Source organism: Desmodus rotundus, chromosome 2 (genome assembly GCF_022682495.2).
Source record: "Desmodus rotundus isolate HL8 chromosome 2, HLdesRot8A.1, whole genome shotgun sequence".
Taxonomy (NCBI): Eukaryota; Metazoa; Chordata; class Mammalia; order Chiroptera; family Phyllostomidae; genus Desmodus; species Desmodus rotundus.
Window position 1 is genome coordinate 148,569,915 of NC_071388.1, and position 21,602 is coordinate 148,591,516.

The 21,602-nt window shown below is 39.2% G+C and overlaps 1 protein-coding gene across 2 annotated transcripts in view; it reads right to left on the reverse strand.

Moving 5' to 3' along the window:
* The window catches only part of LOC112322194 (CD302 antigen), a 145,526-nt gene that overhangs the window by 109,402 nt on the left and 14,522 nt on the right, over positions 1-21,602 (reverse strand). For both annotated transcript variants that reach the window (XM_024579810.3, XM_024579809.4), the window contains exons 5-12: positions 12,594-12,704; positions 11,355-11,495; positions 8,800-8,991; positions 5,497-5,654; positions 3,943-4,053; positions 3,298-3,386; positions 2,983-3,152; positions 484-683 (exon numbers count right to left, since the gene is read on the reverse strand). In XM_024579810.3, coding sequence (XP_024435578.2) covers positions 484-683; positions 2,983-3,152; positions 3,298-3,386; positions 3,943-4,053; positions 5,497-5,654; positions 8,800-8,991; positions 11,355-11,495; positions 12,594-12,704 — 1,172 coding nt within the window. The remainder of the gene's footprint in view (positions 1-483; positions 684-2,982; positions 3,153-3,297; positions 3,387-3,942; positions 4,054-5,496; positions 5,655-8,799; positions 8,992-11,354; positions 11,496-12,593; positions 12,705-21,602) is intronic.

The following is a 21,602-nucleotide window of genomic DNA, read 5'->3' on the forward strand; positions in this document are numbered from 1 at the left end:
AAGAACAATCTAACAATAGCCAGAGGGGAGTGGGGAGTGGACAGTGGGGAGAAGGGATTTCAGGAACTACTATAAAGGACACATGGACAAAACCAAGGGGGAGGTGGAAGCAAGGGAGGGAGGAGGGTTTGGCTGGGGTAGAGAGGGAGTGGTGTGGAGAAAATGCAGGCAACTCTAACTAAACAACAATAAAGTAATTACAAAAATAAACAACATAGAGAACCAAACAAACATAAACAAGAACAACCAGTAAGAGCCAGTTCTGACTCTGGCCCTGCTCTTTTGGGTAAGACATGAGGAAATGTGGGAAGAGCTGCCTGATGCCACAGATTCAACGATGCCTCCCTGACTAGGACTCTGTGCTCCCAACCACTTCGGTAGGTTACATATATGTCTTGGGAGGAGTATAATTTGCACAAGGACATAGACTTGGATTATAGATAAATAGCTTTATTGAAGGATTGAGTGAGAATGTTACATTACCTTATAGCAAGAAAGACCCAAGGGTAAACTATTCCAGCCTACGGGACAGGAGTCTTCAGGCTTGGGGGTGGCTTCTTCAGGCTCAGCAGGCTCAGTGATTTTCTTGCATATTGAAAGTGCTCTGAAGCTTTTGCAGTTTTTTACCTCCCACTTCCCAAGAGACTTTTCAGTAGCCATAGCTACGCACCCGCCTCGAGAAGCTGGAGTTAAATGGGAAAGTTAAACTAAATATTACATTTTCAAATTTGAAGTCCAAACATTTTCCAGTGCCCTTACCCTTCCTTTGAGCCAAGGCGGGGAGAGAATAGGAAAGCATGTGTTTTTCCTAACAGTGGTGTCGCGATGACAACAATGGGAATGCAGAGGAGTGTTTGCTACTTGCCAGGCACTATTCTAAGAGGAGTCACCAGACTGAATCCTCACAATAAAAGCTAGTGTGGATTTTGTTGTCATGCTGAGGTACAGTGAGGATTAGGGACTTGTCCAAGGTCACATGTTAGTAAGTGGTTGCTCCAGGACAGGAATCCACATGGTCTGTGTGCAGAGCTGTACCCTGAACCACTGTGCTGCTTGGGAAAGCCTAAGTGGTTCGTAGTAACCTCGAACCACTTTCAACAGTTTTTTTAAATCCTCACTCAAAGACATGCTTTTTGATTTTAGAGGGAGGGGAAGGTATGGAGAGCAAGAGGGAGAGAAACATCGATGTGAGAGAGAAACCTGGATTGCTTGCCCCTCATAAGCATCCCAGCCAGGGACCAAATCCATAACTTAGGCATGTGCCCTGACTGGGAATGGAACCCATGACCTTTCGGTTTTAGGGGATGATGCTCCAATCAATGGAGCCACACTGGCCAAGGCCACTGTGAATAGTTTTTAAACAAGCTGGTACACCTCAAAACAAAACTCATACAGATTCAGATCCAAGGGAAGGGCTGATACAACAAAGGTAGGGGAGGTATATGTGTCTCCCATTAATTTTATGACAGCCAGAATTTTATTTATTTACAAAAACATTAAAAGGTAGTTTGTATTATCATATTCATTGGGTAAGAGTAAATGACTTGCCCACAATCGGAGTTAGTGAGTGGTGGAGTCAGGACTCCCACCCAGATTTGTGTGACGAAGCACCATGCCCCCTTTTCCATTCCGCCACACTGCCTGAAGTGGGCGGGGGACAAGAACATACACTGGAAGCAACGAGGACACCTATTCCACCAAACAGAGAAGCCACATGGTTTCACATCTCATACTTCTACCTGAACAGCAAGAGAACAAGGACCTGGGGAAAATAATGCTGTGTTACCCTGGATGAAAGTGCTACTGTTCTCTGGTTCCACCTGCTGTCCATGGCTTGTCCATAACAGACGAAGCTGACAGAAGGTGGGAGTAATAATGGTAAAAGGAGCCTCGTGTCAGGCTTTCTGGCTACAGGAACGACAGAATAGACATTGTAGTCATGTCCTGGGCACCTCTCCAACCACTGAGGCTTATCTATAAAGAATGTGACATTGGTTGTGAGATGTCTGAGTGTCTATAAAAGAAATCACATGTGTCTTACATATCAGAAAATTTTAATTTAAGATGAGATTTAACCAGGATTAACATCTGTATCCTCCATTTTCAACTAAAAAGATGATTTACCAGTACCATTCACATTCATGATGATGACCATTTGTTGCAAGTTTTGTGGGCATTCGCTATTTCAAATATTGTGTTTAATTATACACTCGCATGTTTTAATTTCTGCGTTATGAAAGTTGGTCTTCATAATCACATTATACAAATACGAGAAAATATAAATAATTCAAAGGGAAAAAAGTTGGATCCTTTATAATGCCTGCCTTATACAAAGCCAAAATCCTCTAAAAGGCATTGGGTTATAAATCAGGAGATCTGGATGAGAGCCATTCAACAATCAGGTAAATTCTATCAAGTAAATTGCCTTTCTAAGCCTCTGTCTTCTCCAATCTGAAAACAGAAGGGACTCCTGAGGTCCTTTGAAATAAATGTTCTGCTTCTATGGCTAATGACAGTCAATGCTTTAGGCTAGTTAAAGGAGGGTGAAGTAACTTTCAGAATAAATAACACCTACAATGTATTGCCTCCTTAATTCTTAACCACTGAGGATTATAGAAGTAAACACATTTAATTTGGAAAAAGAAGTTAAGCAGAGAAATGAAAATATAATGTACTTCACAATGAAGCTTCTAGATTCTGCTTGAGACTTATATGGAAAAGAATGAAAAACTCACACTCAGCATTCTAGCTCTATGCCATTAGAAGGTGGTTTCTGAGAACTGAGTTTTCCAGCTTGTTATATTGGGTTATTACTCCCAACGTTTTAATAGGGAAGACATAGTCACTGTTTCTATTTATGGTCCCAAGATTCTATGGTCCATAATTTCCCTTACATTTCAAAGGTAAGGAAAGAACAGATTTGTCAGGGATGCTGCATTTCTCAAGTCACTGAATTCTATTACTTTAAAGGCTAAGACTCACCTGGCTCAAGAAAATTCCAGTTGGAAAAGGTTACAGATCGCTTTACTCCACCGACACTTGCCCAACTATACTCTCCTTGTGAATCTACATCTCTTAGGCCAGTCCAGAAGTATTTTCCTGGAGATTTAGTATACTTTCTAATCATATCATTCAGGAATTCTTGCTCAAATCTACAAAACAAGAGTCAAAGTAGTAGGTGTTTTTACAATGACTGAGTTACTACATATAGAAGATTCACCTTTTCCTTAGGAAGATTATTTAGCAAAGGAACCCAGAGTTAAAAGTTCACTAGTACATGTTTACTGATAGTCACACCTGCTAGTTATAGTCAGATTGCAGTTGGTTCCAAAAGGGACCTCATCCTTGTAAATCTTGTAACAGGTTTCTCCGTGTCTCTTCCAGCCCTAAATCAGAGGAGAAATACCGTCACACTGTCTTCCAGACCTGAGGATGGTGCCCCCCTCTGACGAATGAGGTTCTGCTGACACCTCACAATTACAGAAATTAAGGATGTGGCCAATGAATTTATGCACATGATAAGGGCGGGGTACAATTTCTTAGATAACCTCCATAGGACTGTGAGCCTGTGTCAGACAGAGGGTGTCTTAGTTCTCTTTAGCTTCAGCGCCTAACTCACCATAAGAGTATAATGTAGTTGGTTGGAGTATTTTTGAACAGGAATAATATAAATAAGGGAAGTAAAGATATCAGCACTGAGGATAGTAAACATGTATTTTTATAGAAATTCATGAATAGGTCGTTCTTTTTCCTAGAACTCTTTTTTCTTCTGTAAGAACATTAATATGCTATGTTCACTGTACTCGGGCTTGCTTTAATGTAAATGAACAGAAGCTAGTAGTCTTCCATCTTCCCGGTCTGAGTTGTTGAAGTCTCAGTTGCCATGCTTTGCCAAGAAGGTGGCGCACTGCTCAGAAACGTGTATGCAGGAGTTTCACGTACCTCATCTGGAGGACACATCTTATCAGATCTTGCATCACTTATATTTTCTCCCTTTTTCTTACATACATATTTAAGTTTCTCTTCACATGATTGGACTTTCCACTGACCTAGCTTTTAAAAAATAGAAAAAAAATGTCCACAAGAGATATTATTTATCATATATTTAGAATTGAACTCTAAGTTATTTTAAATCAAGATAGTTTCTTCTCATAAAACTATAGGGGGCAGGGAAGGAGGAGTAGAAAGAGAGCAATAGGGAGAAGATGAATATAAGTGAATGCTGAAATCTAAGAACATATTCCTAGAAAATGCTACCCAACCAGGCCACATCATTTCCCCTTAAGGTCACAAGGGGGATGAATTTCATTTTCCTGTAAGAGCAAAAATAAAGCCATCAAAGGATAGAAGTTGGAGAGAGAAGAATTCAGCCCACAAACAGCTACCCATGTTCTAGTCTTCTTCCACATGCCATGGCCAAAGTTGGTCCCACAGGTTAAAAACTTTTGGGCATGTCAACTAACTTCCCTGTCTGTTTCCTCACCTGTAAAATGATGATGCTTAGAATAGCTACTCTTCAGGAATTCTAGAATTAAAAATTTCTTCCAACTCTACTTCAGCTTTGACTTCAAAGTTCTCCCTTTCAAACATACTACTTAACAGTTATTTTGCTTAGTTGAATAATCCACCCTGCTTTCTTCAAGTTGAATTTTAGTAAATCAATTGTGATTAGTTTCTGAGAACTGAGTTTTCTACTTGGACACTGGAATGCCGCCTAGGTGTGCCATCAGGTCACTCTAGTCTATTGGAAGTCATTTTCACTTCGACACTCTTCTAAAGACATCTTAGATACCCTTTTAAATAGAACACCAAAAGTGACAATCTTCTGAATTAATCTTTGACAACTTTCTAAATACATCTTTACCCTTGAAACACTTCTAAATAACATACCACTAATTGCTTCCACTTAACTCTCTGGAAGTTTGAGTGACATAGTCAGCACCCTAAATAATTAGGAGCCCACAGAAAAGTGATACAAATGAAATATAGAGGTACATATATCCTTTCTGCTCAAAATTCAGCTTATTTTGAACTCTTCATAAAGCATGTTTGATAAGTGTTTGAGCATTTTATAGGAATAAGATGTTCTCTGAAAAAGTTAGACCTAAATTTTAATAAAGATTTTTTTTTACCTCTTAAAGTAGGATTAATATGAAACTTAATCTGAACATGATAAATTCAGAAGATGAGATATTTCCGATTGGCTACATGTTAAATATCACATTGAGGAGAGAAAGCATCTCATTAGATCAAATCTGGCATAAGAATCTGAGTTCCAAAGGGATCCTCCTGATCTGTTTCAGACCAGATCAGATACTCTCAGACAGAAAGCGAATTGCTTATTTAGTCATTATTTTATTTACCTTTTTTCAGTAGCTACCAGAAGGACAATCTACAAGGCTCTTAACTTTTATTTTCTTCTCATCTTAAACGCAAACATCCCCACCAAATACTGCATTAATATCAGAATATAAATGAGCCCCGGAGGTTTCTTACCTGTCCTTCATAGGAAACGCAGTTGGGAGTCTTATTGTAGGGGACATTTGGCTCATTCTCATCCCAGTATGTCAGAGTGACTTCAGTACCATCTGACCACTGAAAGTGAGCTGGTGTATTTATGTTCTTAAGACCTGTCCATGTTTCTTCTTTGGCCTCTAGAAGAAAAATGTTTTACTTGTTTGGTTTTACTCAATTAATACAATACATACTTCAAAGTGTACATTGTTACTGATTTTTACATTCTGATTTGAGGTTTTAAAACCCTTGATGGTATTGGTTTTTTTTTTTAAGTTTTAATTCAGAACATGGTATTCTTTCTTTCTTTCTTTCTTTTTAATTTAAGTATAGTTGGCATACAATCTTATATTGCATCCAAATTGGAAAGGAGGAAGCAAAACTGTCACTGTGTGCAGATAACATGATAGTGTATATAGAAAATACTATAAACTCCACCAAAAAACTACTCGACCTAATAAGTGAATTTGGCAAAAGAGCTGGATACAAAGTCAATATTCAGAAATCAAAGCCATTTTTGTACACCAACAATGAAATATCGGAAATACAAATCAGCAGAATAAGTCCCATTTGATACAGCAACAAGAAAAATAGAGTACCTAGGAATAAACCTAACAAAGGATGTAAAAGACCTGTACTCAAAAAACTATACAACACTGAAAAAAAGAAATTAAGGAAGATACAAACAAATGGAAGCATGTATCATGTTCATGGATTGGAGGAATTAACATCATCAAAATGGCCATACTACCCAAAGCAATTTATAGATTCAATGCAATCCCTATTAAAGTACCAATGACATATTTCACAGATATAGAACAAACATTTCAAAAATTTATATGGAACCATAAATGACCCCAAATAGCTGCAGCAATTTTGAGAAAGAAGAACAAAGCAGGAGGGATCACAATACCTGATATCAAACTGTATTACAAGGCCACTGTAATCAAAACAGCCTGGTGCTGGCATAAAAACAGGCACATAGACCAATGGAACAGAATAGAGAGCCCAGAAATAAACCCAAGTCTCTAAGGTCAATTAATATTTGACCAAGGGGGAAGAAGCATAAAACGGAGTAAAAATAGCCTCTTCAACAAATGGTGTTGGGAGAACTGGACAGATGCACGCAAAAAAATGAAACTTGATCACCAACTTACACCACACACAAAAATAAATTCAACATGGATAAAAGACTTAAATATAAATCGTGACACCATAAAAGTCCTTCAGGAGAACATGGGCAGGAATATCTCAGATATTCCACGCAGCAACATCTTCACTGATATGTTCCCTAAAGCAAGGGGCATAAAGGAAGAATAAACAAAAGGGACCTCATTAAAATAAAATGCTTCTCCACAGCTAAAGAGAACAGCATTAAAATGAAAAGAGAACCAACTGTATGGGAAATCATATTTGCCAACGATACCTCAGACAAAGATTTGATACCCAAAATATATAAAGAACTCACAGGACTCCACTCTAAGAAGACAAGCCACCCAGTTAAAAAATGGGCAAAAGACTTGAACACACATTTCTCCAAGGAGGATAGACAGAGGGTCCAGAGACATATGAAAAGATGCTCAGAATCACTAGCCATCAGAGAGATGCAAATTAAAACCACAATGAGATACCACTTCACAACATTGAGAATAGCCGTCATAACCAAAGCAGCAAACAAGTATTGGAGAGGTTGTGGAGAAAAGGGAACCCTAGTGCACTGTTGGTGGGATTGCCAGAGGGGAGTGGGGAGGGGATAATGAGGGTAATGGGGGGAAGAGGGGAAGGGATTTCAAGAACAATTATAAGGGACACATGGACAAAACCAAGGGTGCAGGGAAGCAGGGGAGGGAGTGGAGATGGCTGGGATGGGGGGTTGTTGGGGGGGGTAAATGCAGAGAACTGAAGTTGAACAATAATAACATAATTAAAAAAATAATTGAGAACATGGTATTCTTTTTTATTTATTTATTTTTAATTTAAGTATGGTTGGTATACAATCTTATATTGGTTATATTAATTTCAGGTGTACAATATGGTTTGACATTTTTATACCTTACAATGTGATCACCCCACTAAGTCTAGCGATCATCTGTCACCAGGTATACCCACCACAATAGTACTGACTATATTCTCCTTCCTCTTTTTACCCATTCCCCCACCCCCGCCCTCTGGTCATCATCCTTTTGGAATTCTTTTTTTGTTTGTTTTGTTTTGTTTTTAAATTATTTAATTATTTTATTTATTTTATTGTTGTTCAATTACAGTTGTATGCATTTACTCCCCACCACTACCCCCCCAGCGCAGCCAAACCCTCCTCCCTCCCTTGCTTCCCCCCCCCCCACCCCCGCCCATAATCTCACCTTTAACTGGAACCTATTCAACAAAAGAAAAAAGCAAGCAAAATATAACCAGAGACACTGAAATTAAGAACAATCTGACAGTAAGAGGGGAATAATGGGGGGGAATAATGGGGAGGGAGGGGGGAAGGGTTTTCAGGAACAACTATAAAGGACGCATGGAATTCTTAATTAACCTGTTAAAATGCCGATGAGCTAGGCAGTCCCAGTAATGAGAGCTTTTCAGATCTCTCATGCGGGCAGAGCACACAGGTGGAACAGATGTGCTCTGACCTGTAGGCTGGGTGTTCCTGATACCTGGGGTAGACAATTCTCGCTGTATAGGGAATCACATAATATACAGAAACACTCATAGACATGCCAATTAGAATAAGAATATTGCCCATTGCTACCCTGGAATGAATACAAGCACATGCTACTTTCCTAGGAAAACAACAGACACCGCACTGCCAACAGAGTATGTACCCACTATCAGCTATTATTGTTAGGGAATCCTAGGAGGAGGTACTGTAGTACATTTCTGTTCTTCAGTCTTTAGCTCTCAAATAATTACAAAAGAGAAATAGTCATCACTTAAGTGTTTGGAGAACTTAAATAGAATTTAGCTTATGAAAAGAGAAAAATTATTCAATCTACTAGCTACCAATGTGGCTATTTAAATTTGTACATTAATTGAAATGAAGTAAAAGTAAATATTCAGTTCCTCAGCTGCCCTAGCTACACTTCAAATGCTCCAAAGCCGTGGGTGGCTGGTGGCCACCACCCTGGACAGCAGGGGCCATAGAGCAGTTCCACCACCGCAGGAAACTCTACTGGAGGTGCTGGACACAGGGGTCAAATCGTAAGTTTTCAGCCCCGCGAAGAGTATGGAAATAAGAACACTTTAAAATATTTGAAACCTCTCGAAGAGGATATTTTAAAAACTTACCCCCGTTATGGAGTTTTGTCACAACCACTTCCACATCTGCTAAAGAATGAACGCTGATGAGGTCGCTGCGCAAGGCTTTGCATTTCATGTGTGCCATATCCCAGGAATCACTTTCATTTACCAGCAAATAGCAAAATCCATTATTTGGCAGCCAGTTTGCATCACAGCGGGTATCTGAATATGTCCAAACATCTAGGAGAAAAGCAGCTATTTATATTCCCATAAAGATACACCTATTTTGAATCCATAACATTACAGATTCTTCTTGAATCATAAGGCTTCTGGAAAACTGAGGAATGTGATGTCAGATAGGACAGTGACGTGAATGTAAAGGGTGCCCAATGTGCAAAGAGCATCATAAGAGGGGCCGCAGAGGTTCAGACAATGATAGGACTTTAATGTGATGCGAATGTGCTGCGTGGCAGAAGAAAGGTGTGGGGTAAGCCAGTTGCTCACAGACCTCTTCCTCGGCAAGGGATTTGTTAGGGTTCCCCTCCAGTCTAGGCCTCTTAAGAGATTATGAGGTTAAGCCTCCTTTTCATGTATAGTCATCTTAGCAGGAGATGGGCATTACGCTCAGTATTCAAATTAATGCTCTTTTTGTTGAAAAGGATGGGCAGAAATTTAAATACTCCACACCAAGAAGGGGCAGCAGTGAAGGGAAAGAGCAGAGGGCATCTCCAGACCTCCTCTTGCCTCCCCTTTGCTAGACCTGTAGTCCTAATGGAATTACTGATTCTTTATTTGGACCATGAGAAAACTCACCCAAGTGACGGTTTAAAAGATTTGAGAAAAAAAGGGAGGCACAAAACCATACAAAATACAATATGTCTACCCCTCTCAACAGAACTAGAAAGTAGTTTGCTTACTCACTTACTGGATTCGGAACTGTTTGGAATGTGGATAGTTTGATTTTACTAAAGAATAAAATTCAGGTTCAGCTGGCTCCTCACACTTGCAAGATAACTCAATTAACTGTGAGATTCTGAAACTGCTCTTATTATATTTTACAATTATGACAAAGAAACAGAGGGACAAAGTCACCCAGAATTGAACTTAAAACAATTTTCCTATGCTGGTCTTTGTCTCTTCAAATTCATATTTTTACAAGAGTACAATGATAAGCAGGCATATCATTTTGTTCTGCTCTTTTTATTTTCCTGCTGGCAGAGTTAGTTTAATAAATGCACATTACACAATCACATGGAAATATCATGATACAGTTAACGACTACTACTACAGGGTACTTATTTGATCTATTATTAGCCCCTCTGGTTTATTTTCGTCTGTGCTCTTTTCTATTATGCCCTTTGTTATATAAGCTAAATTTGGTATGACTCAACTTGGAAGATAAACGTTCATTCCCCCCCTCCACTATTTTAAAACATTGCCCTATATTCTTGATTCTATGCACTTATTTTTTAATTTTAAAAAGACAGCTTTTGCCCTGGCTGGTGTGGGCTAGTGGATTGAATGCTGGCCTGAGAACCAAAGGGTTGCTGGTTTAATTCCCAGTTAGGGCACGTGCCTGGTTGTGGGCCAGGCCCCTCCTCCCAATAGAGGGTGTGCAAGAGGCGACCACACATTGATGTTTCTCTCCCTCTCTTTCGCCTTTCCTTCTCCTCTAAAAATAAATAAATCAAATTTAAAAATAAATAAATAAAAAGTCAGCTTTATGTACCTATGTGGATAAGAAATTTGTGCTTTATTCCCTTCCCCCAACATCCCTTAAAGCATATTTTAAAATCTCCTTTTTTCCTCCCATTTTTGAGTATTAGTTTTTCTTATTCAGTATTTAATGAAACACCAGGGATCCGGTGGGCACTGTGTAAGATAGTAAGGGCACCCCTCTTCCCCATTCTGTCCAAGACTCCGCAAACTTCTCAACTTCTCAAAAAGTTTAGCTGCCTTATGCCCCTCTTACCTGCCCCCCCACTCCCTGAAAAAAAAAAAACCCTCCTTGTATACATATTGTCCTTTTGTACCTCTCCTTTTCTACCCAACTTATGAACACAGCCTGGTGAAGGATGGTGGGGGTCGCTGTGGGGCAGGAGGTGGGAAAGCCTGGGAGTGTTCTCGTGTCTGTCACTTTTGGCTTCTCACGGAGGCAGGTAATAGTATGTAAGACCTGAGTGTGCATCAGCATCACTGGGAAGTCTCATAAGACACAGACTGCTGGGTCCCACCCTGACGCTTTCTGATTCAGGAAATCAGGGCTAGGTCCTGAGAATCTGCATTTCTAACAAGCACAGGCGCTGCTGATGCTCTTGGTCTGGGGACCACTCTATGAGAACCCTTGCTCCAGAGAAAAGAAAGCCACCTCTGAACAGAAATCTATTTATCTAGACTATCTCTGTTTTCTTATGGGGAAATACCAAACCAAAGCTTTATTCATACATAGTTGATAATATCTAACCACAGGGTCAAAATCAATACTTTTCAGCACAGGCAGTACCACATAAAAGGACAGTGGATATAGCTATCTGAAATATATTTACCTAATTCACAAAACTGTAATTTTAAGACCTATTTGCACAAGTAAATGAGAAAGATACCTGTTAACTCCACTGTGTTATTTAAAGACTTCTTGCAGACGTAGGGCAGCTGAGCTTCACAGGAAAACCTCTGCCACAGACCAGATGTGGAGTCCATGACCGCGCAGCTGGACCCACCGATTGTAGGTGCACTGGGCATATCTTCAATGATCACATTGTCACACCGATTAAAGGAGAAGATTAGAGCCAGAGCGATGGTTAGAAAAAATATTTTGTAATTTCTAATCTTCTGCTTTTATGGGAACTCAAAATATTAAAAACCTTCTACTAAATTGAAATATATAAGCCTCAATGGACAAACGTGCTTAAATATGTCTTTCTTCTAAAATATAGAATATGGGGGAAATGATTGGATATACTGTAGCTAATTTAAAAACCAAACCAAGACCCAAACCTCTGCCCCCAATCAACTTCCATGTCATACCCTGTGGTTAGCAGCTCTCCATCTGCTACACTATATGATAAATATTCTAATTTATGATTCTGTAATGGCCTTAAGGCCTTAAGTTACTAATAGTTAAACTTCATTAAAGTAAAATGACCTGTTGGTATTTTATTGTACTTAAATTTTTTCTCATATGTGTGCAGAATATTTTTGTACTGGAGTTAAATGTTAACTTTTAGGTTTCACATGTCAGAAGCCTAAGATTTTATTTCTTAAATAGGTATCTAAACTTTCATATGGTGGGGAGGGGATCTTTTGGCTAACTGGAGTTATATTTGTGTCATTCACTATCAATTTTTCATTAGGGTAATTATTTGTGTAATAAAATACAACCATTATGTTCTCAGTAATCGAGTGCTATAGAGAAAGACCCCAAGGGTTTGAAAATGAGGGAATATTTCCACGTTAGAGTTCAGCTGCAGATGAAACACAACATGGGTCCGTCACAGGCATGTCGAGTCCCCTAAGGGACACAAAATGGTTCCTGGGGCCACGTAATGGAGCTCATTCTGCTCTTAAAAATATAGGGTTGCCCTGAAGGTTAGAGACAAATGCTCAGCTGCCCATGGTGCGGTTCGACTTTGCTAGAACAGTCTCAGCTTGACTATAATGGCATAAGGGCTAAAATGACTAAGCCTAAGAAAGGCTTAGGAAAAAATTCTTCTGAGAGCTAACCATCATGAGAATTGTCAAGATTTGAAAGTTTTATAAGCTCTCAGTGAGTGGGAAGTTCATTTTATGCACTGTTTGAGGATTTTGCTCTGTGCATAGTAGACAGAAGAGAGAACAGTTACCTGGACTCCAGTTGAGAAAGTTTAATGGTGTGTGGTCTGACCATTCCCAGCCTTTAGAAGAGTACAACTGATTTAAGCCAATCCAGAAAATTCTTGCAATACCTTCTTTTTCTGTAACAATGACATAATTTTAACAAGTGAAAAACTTACCTAAGTCATTATCTAGGTCAAACTTCAGTTTCCGCTAACAACAAATATATCTAAAGTCTTGGTCGTAAGGCAAGAATCCCTGTTGGAGGCTACTTATCCCATAAAGGCAAGTGATTCTGAGAGACAACAGAACTTCAGACCACCAAGAAACGCAGAGGCTGGTCGGTCAATTCAATGCTGCTTTCCCATTAGCATGTGCAGTTCCCTTCCTCCTAAGGTGAGCTCAGACTCTGCTCAGAATAGCTGTTTCCTACTTTAAACCCTCTTGTCAGAAAGCAGTTCCATGGTCAGAAAATGTGAAGTACAGCATAGAAAACACAGCGAATCATTTGTAGTAACTATGTATGGTGTCCTTTGCTACTAGACTCCTCATGGTGATCACTTTGTAAGGTATATAGATGTCGAATCACTGTGTTGTACACCTGAGACTAGCATAATATTGCATGTCAACTGTAACTGAAAAAGAAAATGGTTACATATAAAAAATAGTTTCCATTGCAGATCTAGATTTGGAAGATCTGATTGTATTCCGGACTGACACACTAAATTCATTAAGGACATGTTATTTGCCAGGCACTAAAGATACAAAACCAGAATGACTGTCCTGCCCTCATGAGGATTTGAGTGTAGTAGAAACAGATGTGGATTCCCCAAATAGTTACCAGTACTGTTTCAGAAATAAGTACAGGAGCTGTTTGGGAGGCAATGGAATACACATCTGTAGAGTCCAAAGGAGACATTTACACTGGAGACGCAGAATGGGAGACGCACGCATACACACACACACAAACACACATGCCTCTGTGGAGGGGTATCATTCTAATTCATTATTGGAGAACCAGATGCCATCAGCAAAAAAGAGAGAAAGGCAAAGAAGCAGAAATAATTTCAATAGTGAGACTAGCTCCGACACGTGTGGCTCAGTTGGTTGGGCATCAGCCCACAAAGCAAAAGGTCGCAGGTTGGATTCTCGATCAGGGCACAGGCCTGGGTCGTGGGCTTGGTCCCTGGTCAGGGAGTGTATGAGAGGCAACTTATCAGTGTTTCTCTTCCTCTCCTTCTCCCTCCATTCCTCTCTCTCTAAAAATAAATAAAGTCTTTTTAAAAAACATACAAATAAATAAATAGTGAGGCTAATTGCAGAAAAGCCACACAATATGCACACACCCGTAGGCAATGGATGCAATCATGCTTGTGTGGGTCCACATGTATGAGAAAGGCATGTGAAGAACTGTGAATTATTGTAAGGATTTTCATGCCACTGTCAAGTAAGTCAACAGAATTATTCAAGAACCTGGTAAGACTTCATCAACACCATGAGGGAAGAATTTGAAGATATTCGGGGCAGGTAGAAGAGGTAGAGCAACTGGCGAAATGGTCTACAGAAGACAAGGATGGTGCTGACAAATGGGAAGACCTCACAGGTTGCAATCACTGTAAATTTGCTGAAATATTCTCAGCAGTAAAACACTAAATAACAGTTTCTGAATTCCTCCCAGGATATATAATGTATTATTACATTATATGTAATCTATCTATCTGTATATATATGTATAAAATATAGTTATATTTTATATCATTTATGTGTACATTACACTATATATACATAAATAATTCTTAAAGGATAAAAGTGTTTCTACATGCAAACCACAGAGACATATCTGATATATATATCATTTTGTTCCATTATACATATCAGATAAATCTGTGTAATTTGCTTGTAGAAAACCGTATGCAAACTTTACTTTTTATATGGACCTATATCTGTGATTTGTACAGAGAAAACTATACCCACATTTTATATATACATATTTATTATATATATAAATATGTGTTTGTGTGTTATTTGCATATATCAAGCCACATGCATACTTTAAGGGCTTTTTTAAAAAGGGTAGTTTTGACTATGCACAATTTTTGCCTTACTGCAGACTTTAGAACTCAATGGCTAAAACAGGTGAGTCCACTGGATCTGACACGAGGGAATGGAAGCATCCTCCCGAGTAGAGCAGAAATAGCAACAGCAAAGGCAAAAGGAGCCAAGGGCAGTCACAAACACCAATGTTCAAGGGATAGACAGGAGCCTGAAAAGAGGGTGGTAAGGCAAGGCCCAATTATTGCTTCACCAAGGAGCAAATGTGAGGTTCAGAGTGAATTGCAATGACACACTGTGCTTTCCAGGAGTGTGGCTGTGAAAGAGACAGACAGGGCTTCAGGAACTAGGAAATATGTATGTGTCTGTATTAATGGTAAAATTTTAAGCAAGTTTATAGCCTTTTGGGGAAGAATGAGAGAGAATTGGTAAAAAATAAGAGATAGAAGAAAAGAGCTTTGGGGAAGGAGTTAACCTTAAACAAGCTGGAGGGTTGACTGCAGATACAGATAAATTTGTAAGTATTAGGTGAGAAGCTAAGGGTTTGCCTCACTGTTCTCAAAGAAATAGAAGGTAAGGATACTCTGCCAAGGAAGGAGAAGGTGGGTATTTGAGGGAATTTTGGATTCATCCTTTTCTTTCATGGCCTGACAACACTAGTAAACAAAGACCTGGAGGATTTAATCTCATGTAAATGTCTCCCTATTAGTAAACCAATTATTTTTCCATCTTTCCTAAAGAAGTCCTGGAAACTGCAACATATTTATGGTGCTCCAGACTCAACCACACCCCAACATTCAGAATTCCTTTTATTCATTGTTAACTGGGGATACCATGGAGGGGCAATCCTTCCCATCCATCCCAAGTTCAATGCCCTCACTTCCATGAAGTCTTTTCAGATATCTCCCAGCAGGGAGTGTAAATAATCCTACTGCTCCTTCTAAATTATCCTATTGTTTATCTGCATGTGGCAAGTACACATTTATGATAGAACAAAATGACCTTTGGACACTGTCAGCTCCTATTTGCTTTGTTTTACTGTCCTATTTGTGATATGCATTGATTACTTATTCTTCAGTAGAAGCATAGGATTTTAAAATTGTGACTGGGTTGGCAAACAGAAATACTCTTTATGTGTCTTATGTCAGGTGGATGTGAATGGGAGGTGAATAAATTCTAAAGGGCAAGAATTTCCTTTATAGCCTGGACAACATGGAGCTGGACTCTTTTCTACATATAGTCCAAGCAAGAAGTTGACCGATTTGAGAGTTTACTTTGCCACCAAGAAATAGATCATTGCTAGCAGAAGTCCCCATACCTAATCAAATAGGCAAGTCCACTGAGGTAGATGTTTCTTGATTGTCCCTGAGACCCCTGTTCAGAGCTGACCTGTATTTCTATTCCTCCCCCAACAATGAAAGTCTACAGGGCCTGATAATGGGCATGCATCTGGGACCAGCCAGATGAGAGCGTCTTAACTGCATCAGAAAGGCCACAGTCAGCAGGGGCCCTGACTTAGAAGTGTCCTAGTCTTGGGGCACCTGACAAGATGGCTCCGTGTGAAAAGCTGCCTTAGGGGGGAGGCAAATTAGGAAAAATGAAAATGTGCTGTCCCTGCTCTGGGGACTGTCGGGCCGGGCCCTCTTTTGTTGCTCTGGGGTGAGTCTGTGCTCGGAGGCCCCCTGGGAAGCCCAGAGTCATGGAAAATCTGTCTCCCAAACAAAATCTAGTGAATATAAGGAATCCAAGTCCTCCTCCCCCACACCCCTCTATCTGTAAAACAAAATCGAAACAAAACTAATTAGGTGCAGGGCAGGCAGAAAGGAAAAAGAAAGCTCTTTCATTCTGTATTAGCCTTAGCTTGAAGGGGCTGCTTCTGTTTTTTTCTGGCGGCAGATTTCCTGGTCCCACCCACTCACTAGCTAACAAGAGGTATTTGGGGAATAACCGTCTACAATATGCTTTGCATATGTACGACTCTTATTTCCCCAACTATATGAAGCACTTTGATCATAAATCTGTGTGATTCACTTTTGTTGGCTTCACTGTTCCTAGCCCAATGTTTACACACGGTGGATTTCAGTGAAGGGTCACTTAATAGAAACGTCAAGAAATTTTCAAGATTTGGATACTCTGAGTTTCAGATGTTAAAGTACAGCTTTCTTGGGTCTTGCGAAACCAGATATTATAATTAGCCATACTGATATGCCTAAACAGCATTTCATAGTAGAAGAGGTGTTTGAAACATCAAAAAGGGATGTACTTCTAAAATTATTGATACACAAAAAATGTAGCCTGTTACTGGCCAGGGGTAGGGGCAACTGGGCCCTTTAACATATTATCTCACTTTTATGAGTTATTAAAGAAAAGAAATCCCACAACATTCATTTTTCCAAATACATCATTAGATTTTTAGGGCATTGGTAGTCACACTTTGACACTTCTCCTTCCTTATAATCATCACTTTCCCAATAATACTCCAGAGGGCTTAAATTTATTGGCACTTTCATTCTCAACAGTATTTTTTGTAAGGTTTCAGTGAGGTCTGAAGTAGAATTCCATAGCCATACACTAGCCCATTAGGCTTATCTGATAGACTTTCATTCTAGAGGTCTGATTATTCAAGTATCAAACAGCACAGGAAAAGGTTAAAGCTGTAAGTAAGAAAAGAGGTATGCATAAGGCTTTAGCCAAAAAGCATGCCAAAGGCCAGCAGACTTTTCATGATAAAAAGAAATGAGGATATGTAAGAGGAGAAAGTAGTATAACAAAAAGTAAAGGCTCCGGAGTTATATATGTTGATACTCAAATCCCAATTCTGGTACTTCTTGGCTGTCTGGGTATATTATTTCTAGGCATCAATTTCCTTATCTGTAAGTGGGGATAAAATACTTGTCTATGATGTTGTAATGATATTAAATCATTTAATGTATGATTTAATATAAATCATTTAATGTAGCCTTATTAGGGCTTTGCTCATAGTTAGCATTTATCAAAGATTTACAATTATTATAAAACAGTGTGACAGGACTTACCTGAATTAGTCAATATGCATTTAATACAAAGCACTAATGCTTAGTTTTGTGCAAAAGGAAAAAACAATCCATGAGGCCCATCTCTGCCTGTAAAGAACTTGTATAAGGTGAATGCAGGTGCATACCCGATACAACTTGCTTTCAGGTCAGACTGCATTCGAATATTGGCTCTGCTAATTGTTTTGGGTAACATTGAACAACTTACATTTCCTCTCTGAGTTTCACATTTCCCATCTGCAAAATGAGTATAATAGAAATAACACCTACCTCACGCGGTTGTTATATGGGATTAAGGAAGGTAATGTATGAAAAGCATTTAGGACTCTGTGTAGAACATCATCACCATCATATATTATGATCTTTTTATTCATTGAAGAAATCATCAGGGACTCAGTAACTTGGGTTTCTTGATTTTTAAGAATAATGTAAAAACTTTCCATTTATAAACTGTCTAGTAAAAGGTGGGCAGCAGTTTTACAGAACTTTGCTGAGTTTATAAAAGAAGTCCTAATTAAGTAGAAGGGCATACCATTTTCATGGATGAGAAGACTTAATAATGTAATAACAACAATCACTTCCTAATTAATTTATAATTCAATGGAATTCCAGAGTCCCAAAAGGGTATTTCATTGAGATTAACAAGGTGATCCTTAAAGTCATATGAAAGAATAAATGGTCAACAAGTAGCCAAGGCAATTCAAGAAAGAAAAAAAAAAGGAATAAGAGAGAATCTGCTCACCCAGAAAAAAAGATTTATTATGCGAGACAGGACTAATGAAAACAGCGTAGAGACTAAATATGGAGGAATAGTAAGTGGAAGCTACTTACTAACCTCCTCCCAGGACCAATCTGGAATTACAACTAAATTGTAGAGAAATCATCCTGAATAACCAACTGAACTGGAGAGAAGCCTTATAATCATGGACAAAAGAAACCACTTCACCAAAATATGACTGGTGGGAAGTATTGGGGTGCAAGAGGGCTGGCGGGGCTCCCATGGATGGCAGCTGAAATTCCAGAGGGGGACTGCAGCTGAGGGGTTTCCCCCTGAGAAGTGTGGGGTCTAAACCCCAAGCTGGGCTCCCCAGCCTAGAGAACCAGAGCTGGGAAAGGAACCCAGATAACAACAAGCTGTAAAAAGCAGTGGAGGTTTCTGTGACCAGGGAGAGATGGCTGGAGATGCAGAGAGCCAATGCACAAAATTTCATTTGCATCCATTTACCATGGGCTCTGGCAGAGGGAGGAGAGAGTAGCCTAGAGATGCTTGAGGAGACTCTGGGGCCTTGTGGCTCTGGGGAGAGATCTGAACAGATAGCTGCTATGATCCCTGTGCTGAGTCATTCCTCATACTTCAAAGAGGCCATCTTCCTCAGGCAGATCACAACCCCTCCAAGTGGCATCGGCCTGAGGAGGAGCAATAGCACCACCCACAAGAATTACTCTGTGACACCTTGTGAAGCTTAAGCTGGGCTGCTGAGTACAGCTTGAGGCTATATCATTGATTAAGTTTAACAACAAAGATGGATCTCTGGGAGCTCTGAGACTTCAGCTAACTGCCTCCCAGGCCCACAACAGTATGGCAGTTGTGGGGGTGGTGTAGGGATACTAAAGGGTAAGGGGAAAATACAATAAAAAATAAAAATAAAAAGTAGAAATAAATTGGGAAAAAAATAGTTTAGAATAGACACAGAGACAGATAAATGGACCAAAGGAATGCACTGGAGAACTTCTGAACAACCCTCATATAAAAGGGTTTATATTTATTAGAAGTGGCTTTACAAATCAAAGGGGATAATGTGAAATAAATAGTGTTTGGTAAACTTGACTATCCACATGGAGAAAGATAAAATTAGATTCTCAGTTCTGCAAACTGCATTACAGATGGATTAAGGATATAAATGTGAAAAGCAAAATTATAAACTTTTAGAAGAAAACATGAGAGGACCTCTTTATCATTTTAGGGCTAAGGGAGGATTTGCTAAATAATATAAATAAGCATAAAACATTAAGGAAAAGATTGGTAAGTTTAAACAAATTAAAACTAACATACTTTTTTTTTATGATGAGGCAACAAAAATGAAGTGAGAAGACCGAAGAGTAAAAATAGATATTGAATGAAGCGTTACAGGGTCTACTTTAAGAACAAGAATATCAAAACCATGAACAATAAAATGGCAATAAATACATATCTATCAACAATTAAACCGAAAAACCAAAATAAACAAGCAGGCAAAACAGAAACAGACTCATAAATACAGAGAACATTTTGATGATTGCCATTTGGGAGGGAGATCAGGGGGATGGGTAAAAAAGGTGAAGGGATTAAGAGGTACAAATTGGTAGTTACAGAATAGTCAAGGGGATGTAAAGTACAGCACAGGGAATAGAGTAGCCTAAGAATATATATGTAGGACCCATGGACATGAACAAAGGTGTGGGGATGGCCTGAGGGAGTGGGGGGCTGGGTGGAGGGGGGAAAGGGGAAAAATTTGGTACAACTGTAATAGCATAAATAATAAAATATAATTAAAAATAAATAAAATAAAATAAGACATTTGTAATCTTACAACAAACAATTAGTATCCAGAATACATAAAGAGCTATAACAAATCAATAAAAGAAAGGCCAACAATTCAATAGGAAATAAGCAAAGGATGTGAAATGGCAAATTATAAGGGGAAAACCTGAACCCTTAGTAAATACAAGATGCAAAATCATAAACTATCAGGAGAATTTAAATCAGAAATGAAATACTATTACACACATTTATAATATTGGCCAATTAATGTCTGTTAACACCGAGTGCCAGTGGAGATATAAACTAATACAAACACTTTGGAAAGCAATCTGGAAATCTGACGAGAGGTGAAGATGTGTGCACCCCGTGTGTCATCAATTTCTACTCTAAAGAAACTCATACAGGTCTGCTCGGTGGGGCGCATACAAGGATGCTCCTTGCAGAGGTGTTTGTACCAGCAAAATCTGAAAACCTGTTTCCAAGTAGGGGAATACACAAACTGTGATTTATTCACACAATGTAATACCATACAGCAGCAGCTGACAATGAATAAACTTACATATGGGCATTATTTTAAAATAGAATAGTATAATATATATAGAATTTATACATATGTATGTTATAAGCACTCAAGGGATGGTTATTTGGAAAGGTGGGCATGGGCTTGAACTCTGCTACCATTTTTTTCTTTAACGGGAGGGAAGCAGGGAAGGAGAGAGGGGTAAAGAGAGGGAAAGAAAGGGAATCGATCCATGTAAAGCAGTATGACATAACGTTAGTGTAGGAGGTATATTTAGGCAGGGTGGTGGTTGCACAGGTCTCTATTAAGTTATTTTCTATTCTTGTCTATATGATGTTTTAAAATTATGTTTTCATAATTAAAAACTTAAAAATTATCATCACCACCCCAGAAACAAAACAAAACAAAATCCTATCCACCCCATGTGTTCATTAAACCACTTTAAGATTTCTTAAAACTCTTGCCCCTGAGGACTGCACTTGTTTACCCAATGCGAGGCCTTTCACCAAGGCCATCTAGTATGTATGACTCAGCTGTCTTCTTGACCTTCCTCACATTCTCCACTTCTCAGGGTTGGAACAGCTTAACGTTCACCTTTTTAAAAATCCTGTCACTTGGGTTTAGGGTAGCAGCTTAATCTTGCAACCTCACCCCACTTTCTGAACATTGACCTCTTTTAGTCTCCGTCACAAAATGCATTTTCCAATGGATGGAATAGGATTCTATTCAGTACACTTTTGCTTGTGGGCCAAGAGAAGAGAGAAAAATATATACACACAACAACAGCCCAGGCTGTTGTGGCTCAGTGGATGGAGTGCTGGCCTGCGAACCAAAGGGTCGCAGGTTCGATTCCCAGATCAGGGACCATGCCTGGGTTTAGGGCCAGGTCCCCAGTAGGGGGCACATGAGAGGC